This window comes from Zophobas morio, unplaced genomic scaffold (genome assembly GCF_036711695.1).
Source record: "Zophobas morio isolate AGI-343-1 ecotype UQ-CSIRO unplaced genomic scaffold, CSIRO_AGI_Zmor_V1 ptg000033l, whole genome shotgun sequence".
Taxonomy (NCBI): domain Eukaryota; kingdom Metazoa; phylum Arthropoda; class Insecta; order Coleoptera; family Tenebrionidae; genus Zophobas; species Zophobas morio.
The window spans coordinates 2,314,821-2,336,054 of NW_026972138.1; the positions used below are offsets into that span (position 1 = coordinate 2,314,821).

At 29.6% G+C, this 21,234-nt stretch overlaps 1 protein-coding gene across 1 annotated transcript in view; it reads left to right on the forward strand.

Annotated features, from left to right (window-relative positions):
* The window catches only part of LOC135139704 (tachykinin-like peptides receptor 86C), a 75,127-nt gene extending 59,654 nt beyond the window's left edge, over positions 1–15,473 (forward strand). The window contains exons 8-10 of the mRNA XM_064070008.1: positions 3,845–4,041; positions 4,242–4,360; positions 14,574–15,473. Of these exons, the coding sequence (XP_063926078.1) occupies positions 3,845–4,041; positions 4,242–4,360; positions 14,574–14,779 (522 nt within the window). The 3' untranslated portion in view covers positions 14,780–15,473. The remainder of the gene's footprint in view (positions 1–3,844; positions 4,042–4,241; positions 4,361–14,573) is intronic.
* Positions 15,474–21,234: the final 5,761 nt, after the last annotated feature.

The window sequence follows — 21,234 nt, forward strand, 5'->3', positions numbered from 1 at the left end:
TAATATCAAAATTGAAAAATTAAAATCATAAAAAATAGAAAAATTAAAAAATCGAAAAATCAAAAAATTCAAAATTTAAAAATCGAAAAAATGAGAAGTTGAGACATCGAAAATTTAAGAAATTAAGAAATGAGAAAATAAAAAAATCCAAAAATCGAAAAGTCGAAAAATCGAGAAACTGAGAAATCGATAAACCGAAAAATCAAAAACTCGGAAATGCCAAAAATCGAAAATTTCAAGAATCAAAGCACTGAAAGATTCCAAAACTGAAATCAGAAAAATTGAGAAATCGAAAGTGGAAAAATCGAAAATACGAAATATTGGGAAATTTACACATGAAAACATCAAGAAATCAGAAAATTGAAAAACCGTAATATCAAAATTGAAAAATTAAAATCATAAAAAATAGAAAAATTGAAAAATCGAAAAATGCGAAAACTGTCTCCTCGAAAAACTTGAAATCGAAAAATCAAAAAATCGAAAAATGAAAAAATTGAAAATTTAAAAATCGAAAAAATGAGAAGTGGAGACATCGAAACATCGAAAATTTAAGAAATTAAGAAATGAGAAAATAAAAAATCCATAAATCGAAAAGTCGAAAAATCGAGAAACAGAAATCGATAAACCGAAAAATCAAAAACTCGGAAATGCCAAAAATCGAAAATTTTAAGAATCAAAGCACTGAAAGATCCCAAAACTGAAATCCGAAAAATTGAGAAATCGAAAGTGGAAAAATCGGGAAATCAAAAAATCGAAAATTCGAAATATTGGGAAATTTACACATGAAAACATCAAGGAATCGGAAAATTGAAAAACCAAAAAACTGAAAAACCGTAATATCAAAATTGAAAAATTAAAATCATAAAAAAATAGAAAAATTGAAAAACCGAGAAATCAAATAATCAGTAAGTTGAAAAAATCGAAATATTGGAAACCGAAAAGTCAAAAAAAAAGTGAATTTAAAAAATCAAAAAATTGAATTGGAATATTGAAAATTAAAAGATTGGAAAACTGGCAAATCATACAATTAGAATTTGAGAAATCGATAAATCGAAAAATCAGAAACTTGGAAACGCCAAAAATCGAAAATTCCAAGAAAAAAAAAGAGAAATCGCAAGTGGAAAAATCGAAAAATCGAAAATTCGAAATATTGAGAAATCGGAACCAAAACATCAAGAAACCGGAAAGTCGAATCGAAATAATCCAAAATGGAAAAATTAAAAATTGAATAATTGAAAAATTTAATATTTAAAAAATCGGTAAAACGAAAAATTGAAAAGTCGAGCAATTGGACAATTAAAAAATGAAAACATCGAAATCGCGCTAATCGAGAAATAGAAAAATTGAAAAATCGGAAAATCGAAAAATCGAAATATTGAAAATTTCCATAAACTAAAACCTCGAAAAAGTGGAAATCGATAATAAAAGGGAGGATTTTTTAGTGATAATAATCATTAGCATCTATTGAAAAAAGTTGTAAAACTATAATCTCATCCACCACCGCTTTCGAATTTCATTGTTTTTTTTTTTTTTTTTTATCAGATGAAGACTGAATTTTACTGCGTCAGGTGGCGAACAAGGCTTAAAAAAATCAAAGTGGTAAGAATTCACAAAAAATTCTTGGATATTAATAGATACTGAGAAACTGTTTAAAAAAATATATCCTTCTCAAAATTTTCGAAATTTTGTTTTCATAATAAATTTTTTAAGATACCCATATTTCATTTTGGTGATTCCGGACAATGGTTAAAATTTCCGAAGAAGTTGAAGCCAACAAAAAATATCTAGGTAAATTTTCGGAAGTGTTCGGGGAAGGTAAAAAATTTCTTAAGGGAGGAGTTTTGAAATACTGACGATTTGGCAAAATTGCCAAAAAAAAATTCGCACAGAAATGCTTTTTCGACGATTTTCGAAATTTAATTAAATATATTTTATTCGCAAAATTAAAAATAAATTAAATTTTATCATTTGTCGAAAAAGCTGGATATGTACTTCAGGGGCGAAGGAAATTTTATTAAACTAATCTTCGAACAATTTTGTATCCCTACATAGCAACCATTAAAAGACCATTAAGCCCAAGTTTAAAACACGTTTTCAAGCAAACTTAAAATGACTTATTTGCATCCGACACGAGAAACACACGTAATATTGCTACGAGGACTCAAATCATGATATTCAAATATCAAATCAACCCTAACGAACTGCATCGAATAAAGCTTCCGCATGAACTCCACTGTCAAGGGCAGTTTCGACCTACTTAACGCAAAACTTACAACTTTGTTGTTCTTTGAAAACTAAAACCTTCGCTTAACAAAAACCCGTTTCAAATAGCACCTCATTTGGTGCTAACAGCATGAACGAATTTTATTAGCACTAAATTTCGTTTTTTTTATCGACAGAAACCCCACAGCGCAGACAAACAACTCCGAACTTAATCTACATTCGATTTGTTTCGCGTAAAAACTCTCGATTAAAATATGTTAAACAATACAGTCCGACGTAATGAAGACTGATAGGGAAAGTCGCTTTTTCCACCGTCTTGGCTTCGCGAAATTGGGCTTTTAATTAAAGGATTCTTTAATGTAATGAAAAATTTTTCGTTTCAAACGAGTTTTTAAGTTAAGTTGGGTTTGAAGGTTTCGTGTCCCCTTGGTGGAAAATTAATAACGACGCGAATTTTCCGATTCGTGTCGTCACGTGGTGTGTTTGTGTGTTTTCATGGGTGGAATAATTTTGTCAAGGGTGGAATTTAACTTATCGACACCGTCGGGAGCGAGTGGCTTTATCTGGGTGTATTTCCAGAGGTCGCAATTATTGTATGTAAATTTTTATTCAAGACGAAGAAAGGCGAAGACGTATAATCAATACAAGGGAAGTTGGAGAGAAAGTGTGCACAAATAATGTAAGAAATGGACTTATGTAAGTTAGGACGGAACATAACCCACACTCCTCATGTTTCTCCAAGTCATAAATAAATTTAGAACAAAGACAGTTTTTGTTCGCTTTGGAGGCCAAATTCATTTTAGTCGGTAGAATTTTTATCAAAATAATAAGCTTTGAATAAATTCTAACACGACTGGTTTTTCATTTTGCGCCTGTTCACATTATAGCCATCTATTATGTTGGAATGTAGGTCGGCGCAGTCGAAATTAAATTGTGTGGGTGCAAGATGTCAAGCTAGAAAAATTTATTTTGGCTGCATTTTCGCTCTAGTTTCAGATATGAAATAAATCTCACGCGCACCACATTTTAAGCTTATCATTTCAAATGCTTGCAGCCCTCAGCTCAGTGTGCAAACTGCACTCTCGTCGGAAAAATGACACATGTGGCTCTTGTTTATTCTGTTGGTGTTATTATTGGCGAGTTTTATAATTGTCGAAATCAAAAAAAAAAACTTGTTGAAATGTCAGGTTTATAAAAACTTTGCACGAGAAGTTGTAAATGATTTTTTAATAACTTTCTTAATAAACATATCGATTATGTGGTTTCAATGTATAATTATTATAAACGCTGTTGCAATTCTACAAGCAATTTTCGACTTAATTAACGTTTAAAATGATGTAATTTACGTCTCTTTGACTGTCTGAGTAAACTCGTCACAACATTCTTACAAGACTTTTTCTTAAAAAAAAATAACAACTCCATAAATAATCTCAAAAAAAGTCCCGACGTCTAATTGGCGTAAAAATTCGAAAATAATCGTTTCAAATTGTCCACTTTGCCTCATATTGCACACTGAAAAGTTACACCCGACTGAAAAAAGCCCGATTTAATTTTAATGAGGTATCAAATCGCTTCAGGCCCTTTTCGTCAAAAATAATCAATAGTGAACGAATTCTTTCAGGTAGTCAAGATGTTCATCCTCATCGTCTTCATCTTCGCAATTTGCTGGCTCCCATATCACGGCTATTTCCTCTACGTCTACTACGACACTGATATAATTTTCAGTAAATACACGCAACATGTATATCTCGCATTTTACTGGTTCGCTATGTCGAATGCCATGGTGAATCCCCTGATTTATTACTGGATGAACGCAAGGTATGCCGTTTTCGCATTACGGTATGAGCACCTATCAGAGTTTATATAGATCGTTACAATTTTACTGCGTATTGCTAAAATAAATTTCATTTTCTACTGCTTCAGCTAAAAATGGAACGATCTCTGTGATAAATAAACCTGTTGATTCGTAGAATGTTCCCGTTTAGCGATGTTTGACTGTAATAATTGATTTTTTTAAGGTTTCGTCAATACTTTAAAACGGCCATTTGTGGATGGAAGAAGTGCATTTTTCACAAGAAGTGCAAAGGGGACGATTCTTCGATCACGGAACGGCCGTCACATTCGTTTGGTAAATCAGGTAAGCAAACTAGAATTTGGGTTCGTCTTGAAATTACGATTATGATAAAATAAAAGCTGTAATTTAAAAGGTTAAGCTCTCTTTTTATCTTTTTTGATGATATTTTATCTACTTTTCCCGGAATTTCCGAAGAAACGAAGCCGAAAATGGCTCTGGATATCGAAATCTATAAGAAAATGTCTTCAACTGATTTTCGGAAATGGTTGAAAAATTGTTGAAAATGCCAAAAATGCCAAAATCAGGTATAGGCTAGCAGGTACTAGTCCCGCCCACCCGCCCTCTATTTTTTTGGAAGGTATGTCATCTGCCAAAATCAGTCACTCCCCCTCTTCTCATTCTAACGACTAATTGTATTTCTGTGCATATAATATCATTCATTTCATTCAAATTGCATGAAATTAATCACTGAAAAAAAGACAGGGTGGGTGGGCGGGGCTAATTATGTTCTTCTGTCGAGTGGGAGTGGAACTAATAATATAATCTAGATTCACAATCACGTATACTTTGAAATTTGTCTTTTATATCTTCCATCCATTTACAAGCCTCATCTAAAGTAATATTTGAACTCTGTAAAGTTTTTGAGACCAAATTAACATTTTCTAAAATTTTGCATTGAAATACTAATAGAGCAACAAATTCAAATGAATCCATTTTTTTACGAAGAGCTACAGCTTCATCTATTTCACTTTTCTTTTTTGATGTTAAAATAATTTCAGCTCATAAATCTTGAGAGATTATATCTAATGCAATTAGAGAATCAAATCTCGATGACCATCTGGTGGGGCATAACTTTTTTAAAGTTTTTTTATAAAACACTTATCATTTTCTTTCATCTCAATGTTGTTGTTGTTGCCATCTCGGTAAACTCTCACTGAAATAGACGTATGTAGCATTTATTAAATCATTAAATGCGGAAATTCCTGGTACATTCTTAACAGAATCATTAAGGACTAAATTGAGGTTATGTGTAGCGCAATGAACATTTTCGGCGTAATGATGTTGTTTCAAGTTCTTCATTTTTTTTTATACCATTTTCCCAACATTTTAATTTTCATTTTCTGGATTTGATATCACAATTTTTCGTTTATTCAATTTTTCACATTTTCAATTCCTCGATTTTCCAATTTTCAATATTTAGATTTTACAATAATTTTCGTGTTTTCGACCGCAATTTTTCGATCTTTAAGTTTCTCAATTTTTAATCTTTCGATTTTTGAATTTTCCGTTTCTTCAATTTCGCAAGTTTTTAGATTTCTCGAAGCCTTCATTTTATACTTTTGCGTTTTTTCATTTTGAGTTTTCAATTTTACAATTTTTCTATTTTATAACTTTTCCATTTTGTTTATTCGGCAAGTAGAAAATTCGAAAAATTGAAAAATCGGAAAATTAAAAAATTGGAAAAAATTGAAGAAACAAAAAATTGCAAAATCCATGAAACGGAAAATCGAATGGAATTTGTTTTTACGATTTTTTAACTTCGATTTTTTAAACTTTTTAATCTGTATTTCAATTTTTCGATTTTTGGAATTTTCTGTTTCTCACATCTAGGTTTATCGATTTTTTTGAGTTTTTCGATTTTTCCGTTTATCTTTTTTTTAAGTAAATATTTCAATTTTGAATTATCCGATTTCGGCCTATTCCGATTTCTCGATCTTTTGAAGTCTCAAGTTTTCGATTTCGATTTCTTGGTTTTTCGATTTTCAAAATTTTCGATTTTTTTAGTATATATTTTAAATTTTCGATTTTTTAAATTTTTCATTTTTCCCTTTTATAATCTTTATGTTTCGATTTCCCGATTTTAATTTTTTAATGTGTTTCAATTTTTCCATTTTTGGAATTTTCGATTTCTCATATCTCAATTTTCCAATTTTAAAAATTTTTCGATTTCTCGATCTTTAAATTTTCGCTATCTCAATTTTAAACATCGCAATTTTGGGAATTTTTCAGTTTCTATATTTTTCAGATTTTCGATATTTTCATTTTCCCGATTTTGTAATATTCATTTTTTTGATTTTATATCACAATTTTTCATTTTTCCATTATCTTTATTTTTTCAATGTTCCTTTGGATTTTATAATTTTTTGTTTATTTAATTTTTTACATTTTCAATCTTTGATTTTTTAAGTTCTTGATTTCCAATTTTTTTATATTTCGAAGCTTTCATTTTGTACTTTTTCAGTTTTACAATTTTTCTATTTTATAATTTTTCGATTTTGTTTATTCGAAAAGTTAAAAACTCGAAAAAATGAAAAATTGAAGCAATGAAAAACTAAAAACCGAAAAACTTAAAAAAAATTAATGAATCGAAGAATGGGAAAGAAGAAAAACCATTCGAATTGAAAAATTGGAAAATCCAAAAATTGTAAAATCGAAAAATTATAGAAACTTGAACATTGTAAAGTCCAAAAACTGTGACATTCAAACACCGAAAAATTGAAAAATTCCAAAAACGAAAAAATGAAAAAGTGAACAACTTTAAAAATTATAATTATTAGGAGTGTTACATAATTAAAATGAAAACTAGAAAAACTGCAATTGAAAAAGTAAAAAAACGGAAAATTGAAAGCCGAAAATTGAAAAAATAAAGAAAATTAAAAACCCACAGGAAAAAATGCAAATCGAAAAATTGACGAAATTAAAAACTGTAAACTCGTGAAATTTGCAAACTCTAAAATTTGAAACATCTAAAAGTTGGAAAAACAAAAACTGAAAAATCGAGAAATCGAAAATTTTCAAAAATCGAAACGTTGAAAAATCGAAATTTTGGAAAATCGAAAAACCGAGGAATTCAAACTGAAAAAAGATCGAAAATTCAAGATGTCGAAAAATCTAAATATCTAAAATTTAAAAAATTGAAAAATTACAATAATGAAAAATTTAACATTTAAAAAAACACAAAATCAAAAAGTCGAAAAATCGAGAAATTGAGAAATGGAAAAATGAAAATTTAGAAAAACCAAAAATTGAAAATCATAAAAAAAATTAAAATCGGGTATTCGGAACGTAAAAAAAATAAAATCGAAAAATTGAAAAATTTTAAATTTAAAAATTCGAAAACTTGAAAAACCGAAAAACTGAAGAAATGAAAAACCAAAAAATCGACAAATTGAAAAATCTCAAATCTGAAAAGTCGAAAAATTGAAAAACCCAAAAATCGATTTCCGGTAAGTCGAAAAATCAAAATTTAAAAAGTTGAAAAATGAAAATATCAAAATACTGAAAAATATAGACATTCTCAAAATTGAAATGTTGAAAAATTGAGAAATCGAAAACTTGAAAAATCCAGAATCGAAAAAAAGAACGAAAAGTAAAAACATTTTAAAATCGAAAAAACGAAAAATCGAGATGTAAGAAATCGAAAATTCCAAAATCGAAAAATTGGAATACACGTTAAAAACGTTAAAATCGGGAGATCGAAGCATAACAAAACATAAAATCGAAAAATGGAGAATTTTAAAAATCTAAAAACTTGAAGAAATAAAAAATTGAAAAATGGAAAAGCCGAGAAATTGAAATTAAAAAATTGAGACATCAAAAGATCCGTGAAATGGAGAAATCGAAAAACCGGAAAATTTAAAACTGAAATACATATTTAACCTTAAAAAAAACGATAAATCAAAATATTCAAAATTCGAAAAATCAGAAATTTTAAAAATCGAAAGATCGAGAAATCGATATATCAAAAGAGTGAAAAATTTTAAATTAAAAAATTGGAGATATTGAAAAATCCCAAAATTGGAACAACGAAAACTTGAAAAATCGAAAAACTGAAAAATCGATAAATTGGAAAGAGGAAAAATCGAAAAATCAAAGAATTGATTAATAGAGAAATTGAGAAATGTAAAAATGATTTTTTTTAAATTGCAAAAATTGTAAAACTGAAATATCGAAAAATTAAGTAAACTAAAAATCGAGAAATCAAGAAATCGAAAAATTGTAATTCAATTTTGTTTTATTTTTCCACAAAAATTTCGATGTCGAAAATAAAAATTCAACACGGATTCATAGACCATAGGTACACTGTTACTTTTTTTGTAATTTATATAACATTTATTTGACAAAATTGTAGAACTGAAGAAACGAAAAATAGAAACATTGAAAAACTAGAAATCGAGAAAAAATTAATGAATCAAAGACCGAATTAAAACGAGAAATGTTCGTAAAGTCCAAAAACTAACATTCAAAGATTGAAAAATTAAAAAATTCCAAAAAGGAAAAATTGAAAACTCTAATAAAAATTATAATTATTATTACATATCTAAAATGAAAATTAGTACACCTGCAAATCAAAAATTGAAGAAACGAAAAATTGAAAACAAAAAAAATTGAAAAATCCAAAAACTGAAAAATTTCAAATTGAGAAAAAGAAAAAATATAAAAACTCGTTCCTCGCGCGTTAATTATTAATTATCTTTCTTAACAAACTTGTTCGTTAAATAGCTATTAATTTACCTGACCTCATTTTCAATTCCAATGAAAACCCCTTCTTTAAAAATTGCACATTTTAAAAAAATATATCGGTTACGTTACGGTCTGCGCCCCTTTTGACGCTGCCCCCCCCCCCCCGCATTGCGGGATCTGCGGGGGTGCTATTTACGGCACTGTACCGAACTAACTATTTTGACGAAACTGTAAAAACTGCTATTTTTCAATTAGCGTTTATAGAAAAACGGTAGAAATTTCCGAAGAAACGAAGCCGAAAATGGCTCTGGATATCGAAATTTATAAAAAAATGTATTCAACTAATTTTCGAAAATAGTTGAAAAGTGGTCAAAAATGTTAAAAGTGCCAAAATCAGAGTAACATATCGAGTACTAGCCCAGCCCACCCACCCTCTTTTTTTTAGGGGATATGTGATTTGCCAAAGTCAATCTTATCTTAGCAAGTACTAGCCCCGCCCACCCGCCCTCAATTTTTTTGAAGGCTATGTCATTTGCCAAAGTCAATCTTATCTTACTAAGTACTACCCACCCTCCGTTTCCTCATTCTAGCAACTAATTTCATTTCTATTAAGTAAAAGGTCATTCAGATCGTATAAAATCAATGACTGGTCAAAAATGTCAAAAGTGCCAAAATCAGTCTTATCTTATTAATAAATGCTAATAAGATTTTTGGAAAAAAATTTAAACTGTATAAGATTTTATGATTTAACTTTGAAATTGAAAAACTGAATGCTCTGTAATGTTACAAACATCTTAAGATAATCAGAAATATGGTTGCACATGCAACTTTGCAACTGTGCATTGGTAAATATAACCAATTTGATTGACGTTATAAAGATGCAGTTTGAATACTAATGCAACTGGAAGTGAATTTAAATCGATCCGAGAAAAATATTAAGGATTCATTAATAAAACGTGCCACTGATACATTATTGTTGTTTTCCAATATTTTAGATGTCAGTAAATGTGGTGTACCAGCTGCCTCTACAGATTTTACCACTACAAGGTTTGCAACGTATTGCCCATTATAATTTGTAGTTTCATTTACTGCTATCCAAAAATCATGAACCCTATTGAAAATTTGCAACAATCTTGGTGTTCTGGGTATTTTGTTTTCGAAAAAATTCGAATTTTGAAGGTCCTGATGTCTCATTGATCAAAAGATTTGAAAGAATCTGTAGGACCTTTTCAAGAATATGAAATAATTTGAAGGAATCCTCCGAAAGTCCTAATATATGATTTTTCAAAAAATTCGAAAGAATCTCTCCGGCCTTTTCAAGTATCTGAAGTAATTTGGAAGAGTCTCAAGAGTTCCTTGTCTTTTGTATTTGAAGTAATCTGAAAAACTCGCATACATTCCTTGTATCTTGGTCTTGGATTGATCTTAAAGAATCTAGGGCACTCCTTACGTTTTTTTCTGTCGGAGACTCCTTGTGTCTTGTTTTTGAAGTAATTTAAAAGAACCTCGAGGGCTCGTTTTGTCTTGGTTTTGTGATAATTTGCAACGATCTTGGCAGCTCCTTGTGTCTTGTATTTGAAGTAATTTAAAAGAAACTCGGAGACTCTTTGTGTCTTGTAAGTATTTGAAGTAATTTGAAAAAGTCTCGGGGGCTGCTTATGTCTTGTTTTTAAAGTAGTTTCAAAGAATCTCGGGAGCTCGTCATTGCATCATGGTTTTGAGGTAATTGAAAGAATTTCGGGGGCTCCTCATTGTGTCTTCTTTTTGAGGTACTTGAAAGAATCTCGGGGCTACTTGTGTCTGATTTTTGAAATAATTTGAAAGAGTCTCAGGGGTTGATTGTGTCTTGTTTTTGAAGTAGTTTGAAAGAATCTCGAGGATTCCTCCTTGGGTCTTGATTTTGAAGTAGTTGAAAGAATCTCATGGGTTCCTCATTGGGTTATGGTCTTGAAGTAATAGGTAGAATCTCAGGGGCTCCTTGTGTCTGAATTTTGAAATTATTTGAAAGAGTCTCGGGGGTGGTTTGTGTCTTGTTTTCGAAGTAGTTTGAAAGAATCTCGGGGGCTCCTCATTGGGTCTTGATTTTGAGATAATTGAAAGAATCTGGGGACTGCTCATTGGGTCTTGGTTTTGAGGTAATTGAAAGAATGTCAGGCGCTCCTCATTGGGCCTTGTTTTTGACGTAATTGAAATATCTAAGGAGCTTCTTGTGTCTGGTTTTTGAAAAAATTTGAAAGAGTCTCGAGAGCTGCTTGTGTTTTGCTTTTAAAGTAGTTTGAAAGAATGTCGGGGGCTCCTTATTGGGTCTTGGTTTTGAAGTAAACGAAAGAATCTCGGGAGCTTCCCATTGGGTCTTGATTTTGAGATAATTGAAAGAATCGGGGGGGTCCTCATTGGATCTTGGTTTGGTAGTAATTGAAAGATTCTCGGGGGCTTCTTGTGTCTTGGTTTTGAGGTCACTGAAAAAATCTCCGGGGCTCCTAATTGGATTTTGGTTTTGAGATAATTGAAGGAATCCCGAAGGCTCTTCATTGTGTCTGATTTTTGAAATAATTTGAAAGAGTCTCAGGGGCTGCTTGTGTCTTCTTTTTGAAGTAGTTTGAAAGAATCTCGGGGATTCCTTCTTGGGTCTTGGATTTAAAGTAGTTGAAAGAATCTCACGGGTTCCTTATTGGGTCTTGGATTTGAAGTAATTGATAGAATTTCAGGGGCACTTTGTGTCTGATTTTTAAAATTATTTAAAAGAATCTCGGGAGCTACTTGTGTAGGACTTGTACGGACTTGTTCACACGCATATAACATATGCGTTGTTGGTTTGGGGCCACTCTTACCACAGTTATGTAATCTTCAAATTGCAGCGGAGAGCTTTACGTATAATTTGTGGTATTCCCTATAGAGCAGATTGTAGGAAATTTTTTCAGAAACTAGGGGTACTTACACTACCAAGTGCATATATATTGCAGAGTCTGTTATACATAAAAAACAATGAGACAGATTTTTCAGTACCGAAAGAACATCATGGTTATGAAACACGAGGAAATAATGACATTGTTGCTCGATATCATAGAATAAGTAAAACACGAACTGGATCAAATTATTTCTGTGTGAAATTTTTTAATCATTTGCCAGCTGATGTACGCAAGTTAGATGCACTATCGTTTAAAAAGTTTATTTCAAAGTTTCTAAAAATCCATCCGTTTTATCATTTTTCCGAATATCTTGAATTTAATATTGACAGTATTGAGGTGTAATAATCATCAGTCTTTTCGTTGATGCGTTTTTTGTATATATATACATATATATTGTGTGTACTGTTTTGACGTGTGTAAGTACTTTGTACATATAACATGAATAAAGATTATTATATTATTATTATTATTATTATTGTTTTTGAAGTAGTTTGAAAGAGTCTCGGGGGCTCCTCATTGGGTCTTGTTTTTGAGGTAATTGAAAGAATCTCAAGGGGTTTCTTGTGTCTGATTTTTGAAATAATTTAAAAGAGTCTCAGGGGCTGCTTATATCTTGTTTTTAAAGTAGTTTGAAAGAATATTGGGGATTGCTCATTGTGTCTTGTTTTTGAGGTAATTGAAAGAATTTCGGGGACTCCTCATTGTGTCATAGTTTTGAGGTAATTGAAAGAATCTCGGGGGCTCCTCACTGGGTCATTGTTTTGAGGTAATTAAAAGTACCTCAGGGGCTCCTCATTGCGTCATGGTTTTGAGGTAATTTAAAGAATTTCGGAGGTTCCTAATTAGGCCTTATTTTTGAGGTATTTAAAAGAATCTCGGGGGCTCCTCATTGGGTGTTATTTCTGAAGTAATTGAAAGAATCTCGGGGGCTCCTCATTGGGTCTTATTTTTGAGGTAATTGGAAGAATCTCGGGAGCTCCTCATTGGGTCTTGGTTTTGATGTAATTAAAGAATCTCGGGAGCTCCTCATTGGGTCTTATTTTTAAGGTAACTGAAACAATCTCAGGGGCTACTCATTGCGTCATGGTTTTGAGGTAATTTAAAGAATCTCGGGGATTCCTAATTGGGTCTTATTTTTGAGGTACTGAAAGAATCTCAGGGGCCCCACATTGCGTCATGGTTTTGAGGTAATCAAAAGAATCTCGGGGGCTTCTCATTGGGCCTCATTTTTGAGGCAATTGAAAGATTCGGGGGGGCTCCTCATTGCGTCATGGTTTTGAGGTAATTGAAAGAATCTCGGGGGCTCCTCATTGGGTCTTGGTTTTGATGTAATTAAAAAATCTCGGAAGCTCCTCATTGGGTCTTATTTTTGAGGTAACTGAAACAATCTCAGGGGCTCCTCATTGCGTCATGGTTTTGAGGTAATTGAAATAATCTCGGGGACTCCTCATTGGGTGTTATTTCTGAAGTAATTGAAAGAATCTCAGGGGCTCCTCATTGTGTCTTGGTTTTGAGGTAATTGAAAGAATCTCGGGGGCTCCTCATTGCGTCATGGTTTGGAGGTAATTGAAAGAATCTCGGGGATCCTCATTGGGTCTTATTTTTGAGGTAATTGAAAGAATATGGGGGCTCCTCATTAGGTGTTATTTCAGAAGTAATTGTAAGCATCTCAGGGGCTCTTTATTGGGTCATGGTTTTGAGGTAATTTAAAGAATGTCGGGGGCTCCTCATTGGGTCTTTGTTTTGAGGTAATTAAAGAATCTCGGGAGCTCCTCATCGGGTCTTATTTTTGAGATAATTGAAAGAATCTCAGGGGCTCCTCATTGCGTCATGGTTTTGAGGTAATTGAAAGAATCTCCGGGGCTCCTCATTGGGTCATGGTTTTGAGGTAATTTAAAGAATCTCGGGGGTTCCTAATTGGGTCTTACTTTTGAGGTAATGAAAAAAACTCAGGGGCTCCACATTGCGTCATGAGTTTGAGGTAATTTAAAGAATCTCGGGGACTCCTCATTGGGTCTTGTTTTTGAGGTAATTGAAAGAATCAGAACCTACCAACATACTTAGCTGAGCAATAAACTTTGTTCATTGGTGACAGATAAATAAGATTTGCATTACTGAATTGTCGGCATTTTGGTAATGGAATTGCCGTGACCCTTTTACCCAAGACTCGGGTTGGATTACCTTTCTTTTTTCTTTATAATTCTGGAAATGTTAAATATGACTTTCGCAAGAAACATAAATAGAAAATTCAAATTTTAGAACAAATACGCAGAAATAAGTCGAAGAAACTCAACAAAGACACTCATAATCAAAAATAGGCAAATAAGCAAAAACAAGCCGAGCTCTTTATTTATGAATATGTATCTTGTTACGTTGCAAAACGAGTTCACTCTCTGTCTATGAAAATTAGCTTTGTAATTTTGATTAAAGTACAAAATTGCGTTTATCACCGACTATGCAGACAATTAGCATAAATTATGACCAAGTCCTTGAACGCTAACGATAAATTTCAACCTAATCACGGTAGTAAAGTTAAAATCGGTCTAAATACAAATTCGGTCGCAATAATTACAAAGTCAAAACACAGCTTTCTGCATAATGAAAATTTCTGCAATAAAACAATTACCATAACGCTGTCGATGAACGCCGCCCTACAAATTCATTATTTAAATTTGAAACAGATCCTCTCGAATGAATAATAACCATTTCAGTCAACTTTTAGTCAAATCAAACCGTGAACGCAAATGAGAAATAAATTAAACTCTTCAAGAAGTGCCTCAGCTTCGCTGAATTTTTAAAATTCTCTTTATTATTCGATTAACCCGAACGATGACTCCGTTTGAATTAAAAATAAGCCATTGTGTCTCTTGTGTGGGATAATTAAAAAGTTCGCTGTTTTATAGGGTATGGCGGTTCCAGAAAATCCAGAAGAGGAAACCGGAACCAAGACGACAGTCCGATGAAAGTTGGAACGAACGAGACGCCGCCACCGACTCCGAAGAACCAAAACGACGAAGACAAAGCCAACTCTTCAAAGAATAACCGAAGAAGTTGGATACGGAGTTCGTTTCAAAACGAGAGCAAAAAGACGATAACTGTGAACTTATAGCCGATGAGTGTGTCCGAATAATGAATTGTTATTGTGATAAATATTTCAAATGTTAATTAGTATTGTGAATTGTCATTAAGGTTTAACTATTTGGGGCAGAAAGCATTGTTAGAACTGTTTAATCAATGAGTGCTTTCTGTCCGAACGCAGCTTTAATATAAACAAAGACTTAAAAGCTTGTTATTTCGGTTTAAAATACTTTGATGTGATGGGTTTTGATCGATTTTAAAACATTGACAGAAAAAATTCTGTGATATCTGATAATAATAATGATACATATTTTTATTCATTGTTATTTATTCCTATAGTTCGTTCAATTTTGCAATTTTCGACAAAGTTTTAGAAATATGAAACAACAAAATTGTGATAATTTGTTTTCAAACGGTGTTATAAAACTCGTTTCCTACAAACAAGTTTAACAATTAATATTTAAATTATACAAGTTTCTGAAGACGCATTTCCTAGTGGAAAAGTTCGTAAATAAATATCAATAGCGAATAGAAATTATAGCTTTTGGAGTTTCAGTGCACCAGTTGCCACAGCAGGTACGGTTGTTAATTTAACTTATTCACAATTTGAATTTATAGTAAATTCAAAACACTTTTGCATTTTAAATAGAAACATTTTGTAAGTAAAAAATATTATTATAATAACAATAAATAAAAATATAAACTTGCGAGTTTTTAGTGCAATTTTAAATTGATTTATTTTTAAAATTTTATATTTGCTTTAACCCAATAGTGAGTTTCATCTAAATAAAATAAGTCTCTAAAAGATTGGTTTTTAATCACCTGCGACAAGGCATTGCGGTACACAACACTTTCCTCAGGCAGACAAATACAAATACAGCATTACGCACAAACTTTTGTGGGTACATACTGTATAATCATAAACCTACATATATTATAGTTGGACATCCTAATACAAATTTTACTTCGCCTAAATAATGAGCTTTAGGACAAGGTACAAGGAATCCAGGGGGCGTGGGACAACGTATTAGGTTTATTTTACTCTACTTTTTTTACGGTTTATGCATCCGTGTTGAGTTTTCACCTTGGCCGTCAAGATTTTTGGAAAAAAAATGAACATTTTCCAATTTATAATGTTATTTAAATTTTAAAAAATAGCATAGTCCTGATCTTGTGATTTATAAATACGCTATTGAGACTTTTCGGCTTTTCGATTTCTGGATTTTTCAACTTTAAGTGTCTCAATTTTTCAATATTTCAATTTTGGGCTTTTCCAATTCTTCAAATTTTCCATTTCTCGATTTTTACTTTTTGGATTTTCAATTTATTGTTAAACTTAGATTTTTCAATTCTTCGACTGTTTTATACTTTTTTTCGATGTTTTAATAATTCATTTTTTAAAATTCTAAGTTTTTCGATATCTCGAGTTTTCAATACTTCTATATTTCAATTTTTCAATTTTTCAAATTTTTTAATTTTAATTTTCGATTTTCCAGTTTTTCTTTTTTTAAAATTTTTCGATTATTCAATTTTTTAATTTCTCAATTTATCGAATTCAGATGTTTCGTTGTTTTGATTGTTCAGTTTCTAAATTTATCAATTTTTCAATTTTTAACTCTCCGTTTCGACTTACGACTCCACAATTTCTCGATCCTTCGATTTTTCGATTTCTCGATGTCTCAGTTTTTGAATTTTTCGATGCTTCGATTTTTGGATTTCTCGGTTTCTCGATTTTTTTCTTTTGAGCTTCTCAATTTCTGGATTTTCCAATTTTTTAATGTTCCGATTTTTCAATTTTTCAATTTTTTAAATTGAATTGGATTTCTCGATTCTTAAATTTTGCGATATTTTAATTGTTCAATGTTTTAAATCTTAGATTTTTCGATTTCTCGATTTTTTGACTTCTCAGTTCTTCAGTATTTAAATTTTTCAATGAAAAAATTTTGACGTTAAATTTTCAGTTTTCTGATTTCTCGATTAATCTATTTTTGATTTTCCCACTTCTCAAAGTTTCGATTTTTCAGTTCTACAATTCTTCAATTTTTCGACTTCGCTTTATTGGTTTTTCGATTTCTCAATTTTTGGATATTTCTTTCAGTTTTGATATTTTTCAATACTTCGATTCTTTGATTTTTCGATCTCTAGATTTTTCGATTTTTTTTTCAGTTTTTTGTTTTTTATACATTAAATTTTTCAATTTTTCGATTGTTTTATATTTCAATTTCCCAATTTTTCAACTTTTCCATATTTTAATTTTTAAATTTCTAGATTTTTCGGTTTCTCGATTTTTCAGTTCTTCAGTTCTTCAATTTTTCGATTATTCAGGTTTTTGATTTTTCAATTTTTCGATTTTTTAAGTTTGCGATTTTTCGACTCTGCTTTTTGACTTTTCTGTTTCTCAATTTTTTGATTTCCTAATTTTTGGATATTTCGTTCAATTTTGTGATTTTTCAATTTTTCAATTTTTTAAATTGAATTGGATTTCTCGATCCTTAAATTTTGCGATATTTTAATTGCTCAATGTTTTAAATCTTAGATTTTTCGATTTCTCGATTTTTTGACTTCTCAGTTCTTCAGTATTTAAATTTTTCAATGAAAAAATTTTGACGTTAAATTTTCAGTTTTCTGATTTCTCGATTAATCTATTTTTGATTTTCCCACTTCTCAAAGTTTCGATTTTTCAGTTCTACAATTCTTCAATTTTTCGACTTCGCTTTATTGGTTTTTCGATTTCTCAATTTTTGGATATTTCTTTCAGTTTTGATATTTTTCAATACTTCGATTCTTTGATTTTTCGATCTCTAGATTTTTCGATTTTTCATTGTTGGAATTTCAGTTTTTGTTTTTTATACATTAAATTTTTCAATTTTTCGATTGTTTTATATTTCAATTTCTCAATTTTTCAACTTTTCCATATTTTAATTTTTAAATTTCTAGATTTTTCGATTTCTCGATTTTTCAGTTCTTCAGTTCTTCAATTTTTCAATTATTCAGGTTTTTGATTTTTCAATTTTTCGATTTTTTAAGTTTGCGATTTTTCGACTCTGCTTTTTTGACTTTTCTGTTTCTCAATTTTTTGATTTCCTAATTTTTGGATATTTCTTTCAATTTTGTGATTTTTCAATTTTTCAATTTTTTAAATTGAATTGGATTTCTCGATCCTTAAATTTTGCGATATTTTAATTGTTCAATGTTTTAAATTTTAGATTTTTCGATTTCTCGACTTTTTGACTTCTCAGTTCTTCAGTATTTAAATTTTTCAATGAAAAAATTTTGACGTTAAATTTTCAGTTTTCTGATTTCTCGATTAATCTATTTTTGATTTTCCCACTTCTCAAAGTTTCGATTTTTCAGTTCTACAATTCTTCAATTTTTCGACTTCGCTTTATTGGTTTTTCGATTTCTCAATTTTTGGATATTTCTTTCAGTTTTGATATTTTTCAATACTTCGATTCTTTGATTTTTCGATCTCTAGATTTTTCGATTTTTTTTTCAGTTTTTTGTTTTTTATACATTAAATTTTTCAATTTTTCGATTGTTTTATATTTCAATTTCTCAATTTTTCAACTTTTCCATATTTTAATTTTTAAATTTCTAGATTTTTCGGTTTCTCGATTTTTCAGTTCTTCAGTTCTTCAATTTTTCAATTATTCAGGTTTTTGATTTTTCAATTTTTCGATTTTTTAAGTTTGCGATTTTTCGACTCTGCTTTTTTGACTTTTCTGTTTCTCAATTTTTTGATTTCCTAATTTTTGTATATTTCGTTCAATTTTGTGATTTTTCAATTTTTCAATTTTTCAAATTAAATTGGATTTCTCGATTCTTAAATTTTGCGATATTTTAATTGTTCAATGTTTTAAATCTTAGATTTTTCGATTTCTCGACTTTTTGACTTCTCAGTTCTTCAGTATTTAAATTTTTCAATGAAAAAATTTTGACGTTAAATTTTCAGTTTTCTGATTTCTCGATTAATCTATTTTTGATTTTCCCACTTCTCAAAGTTTCGATTTTTCAGTTCTACAATTCTTCAATTTTTCGACTTCGCTTTATTGGTTTTTCGATTTCTCAATTTTTGGATATTTCTTTCAGTTTTGATATTTTTCAATACTTCGATTCTTTGATTTTTCGATCTCTAGATTTTTCGATTTTTTTTTCAGTTTTTTGTTTTTTATACATTTAATTTTTCAATTTTTCAATTGTTTTATATTTCAATTTCTCAATTTTTCAACTTTTCCATATTTTAATTTTTAATTTCTAGATTTTTCGGTTTCTCGATTTTTCAGTTCTTCAGTTCTTCAATTTTTCAATTATTCAGGTTTTTGATTTTTCAGTTTTTCGATTTTTTAAGTTTGCGATTTTTCGACTCTGCTTTTTTGACTTTTCTGTTTCTCAATTTTTTGATTTCCTAATTTTTGGATATTTCGTTCAATTTTGTGATTTTTCAATTTTTCAATTTTTTAAAGTGAATTGGATTTCTCGATTCTTAAATTTTGCGATATTTTAATTGTTCGATGTTTTAAATCTTAGATTTTTCGATTTCTCGACTTTTTGAATTCTCAGTTCTTCAGTATTTAAATTTTTCAATGAAAAAATTTTGACGTCAAATTTTCAGTTTTCTGATTTCTCGATTAATCTATTTTTGATTTTCCCACTTCTCAAAGTTTCGATTTTTCAGTTCTACAATTCTTCAATTTTTCGACTTCGCTTTATTGGTTTTTCGATTTCTCAATTTTTGGATATTTCTTTCAGTTTTGATATTTTTCAATACTTCGATTCTTTGATTTTTCGATTTTTTTTCAGTTTTTTGTTTTTTATACATTAAATTTTTCAATTTTTCGATTGTTTTATATTTCAAATTCTCAATTTTTCAACTTTTCCATATTTTAATTTTTAAATTTCTAGATTTTTCGGTTTCTCGATTTTTCAGTTCTTCAGTTCTTCAATTTTTCAATTATTCAGGTTTTTGATTTTTCAATTTTTCGATTTTTTAAGTTTGCGATTTTTGGACTCTGCTTTTTCGACTTTTCTGTTTCTCAATTTTTTGATTTCCTAATTTTTGGATATTTCGTTCAATTTTGTGATTTTTCAATTTTTCAATTTTTCAAATTAAATTGGATTTCTCGATTCTTAAATTTTGCGATATTTTAATTGTTCAATGTTTTAAATCTTAGATTTTTCGATTTCTCGACTTTTTGACTTCTCAGTTCTTCAGTATTTAAATTTTTCAATGAAAAAATTTTGACGTTAAATTTTCAGTTTTCTGATTTCTCGATTAATCTATTTTTGATTTTCCCACTTCTCAAAGTTTCGATTTTTCAGTTCTACAATTCTTCAATTTTTCGACTTCGCTTTATTGGTTTTTCGATTTCTCAATTTTTGGATATTTCTTTCAGTTTTGATATTTTTCAATACTTCGATTCTTTGATTTTTCGATCTCTAGATTTTTCGATTTTTTTTTCAGTTTTTTGTTTTTTATACATTTAATTTTTCAATTTTTCAATTGTTTTATATTTCAATTTCTCAATTTTTCAACTTTTCCATATTTTAATTTTTAATTTCTAGATTTTTCGGTTTCTCGATTTTTCAGTTCTTCAGTTCTTCAATTTTTCAATTATTCAGGTTTTTGATTTTTCAGTTTTTCGATTTTTTAAGTTTGCGATTTTTCGACTCTGCTTTTTTGACTTTTCTGTTTCTCAATTTTTTGATTTCCTAATTTTTGGATATTTCGTTCAATTTTGTGATTTTTCAATTTTTCAATTTTTTAAATTGAATTGGATTTCTCGATTCTTAAATTTTGCGATATTTTAATTGTTCAATGTTTTAAATCTTAGATTTTTCGATTTCTCGACTTTTTGACTTCTCAGTTCTTCAGTATTTAAATTTTTCAATGAAAAAATGTTGACGTTAAATTTTCAGTTTTCTGATTTCTCGATTAATCTATTTTTGATTTTCCCACTTCTCAAAGTTTCGATTTTTCAGTTCTACAATTCTTCAATTTTTCGACTTCGCTTTATTGGTTTTTCGATTTCTCAATTTTTGGATATTTCTTTCAGTTTTGATATTTTCCAATACTTCGATTCTTTGATTTTTCGATCTCTAGATTTTTCGATTTTTTTTTCAGTTTTTTGTTATTTATACATTAAATTTTTCAATTTTTCGATTGTTTTATATTTCAAATTCTCAATTTTTCAACTTTTCCATATTTTAATTTTTAAATTTCTAGATTTTTCGGTTTCTCGATTTTTCAGTTCTTCAGTTCTTCAATTTTTCGATTATTCAGGTTTTAGATTTTTCAATTTTTCGATTTTTTAAGTTTGCGATTTTTCGACTCTGCTTTTTTGACTTTTCTGTTTCTCAATTTTTTGATTTCCTAATTTTTGGATATTTCGTTCAATTTTGTGATTTTTCAGTTTTTCGATTTCTCAATATTAACTTTTCAATTTTTAAATTATTAGTTTTTTCGATTTTCCAATTTTTTTTTTATTT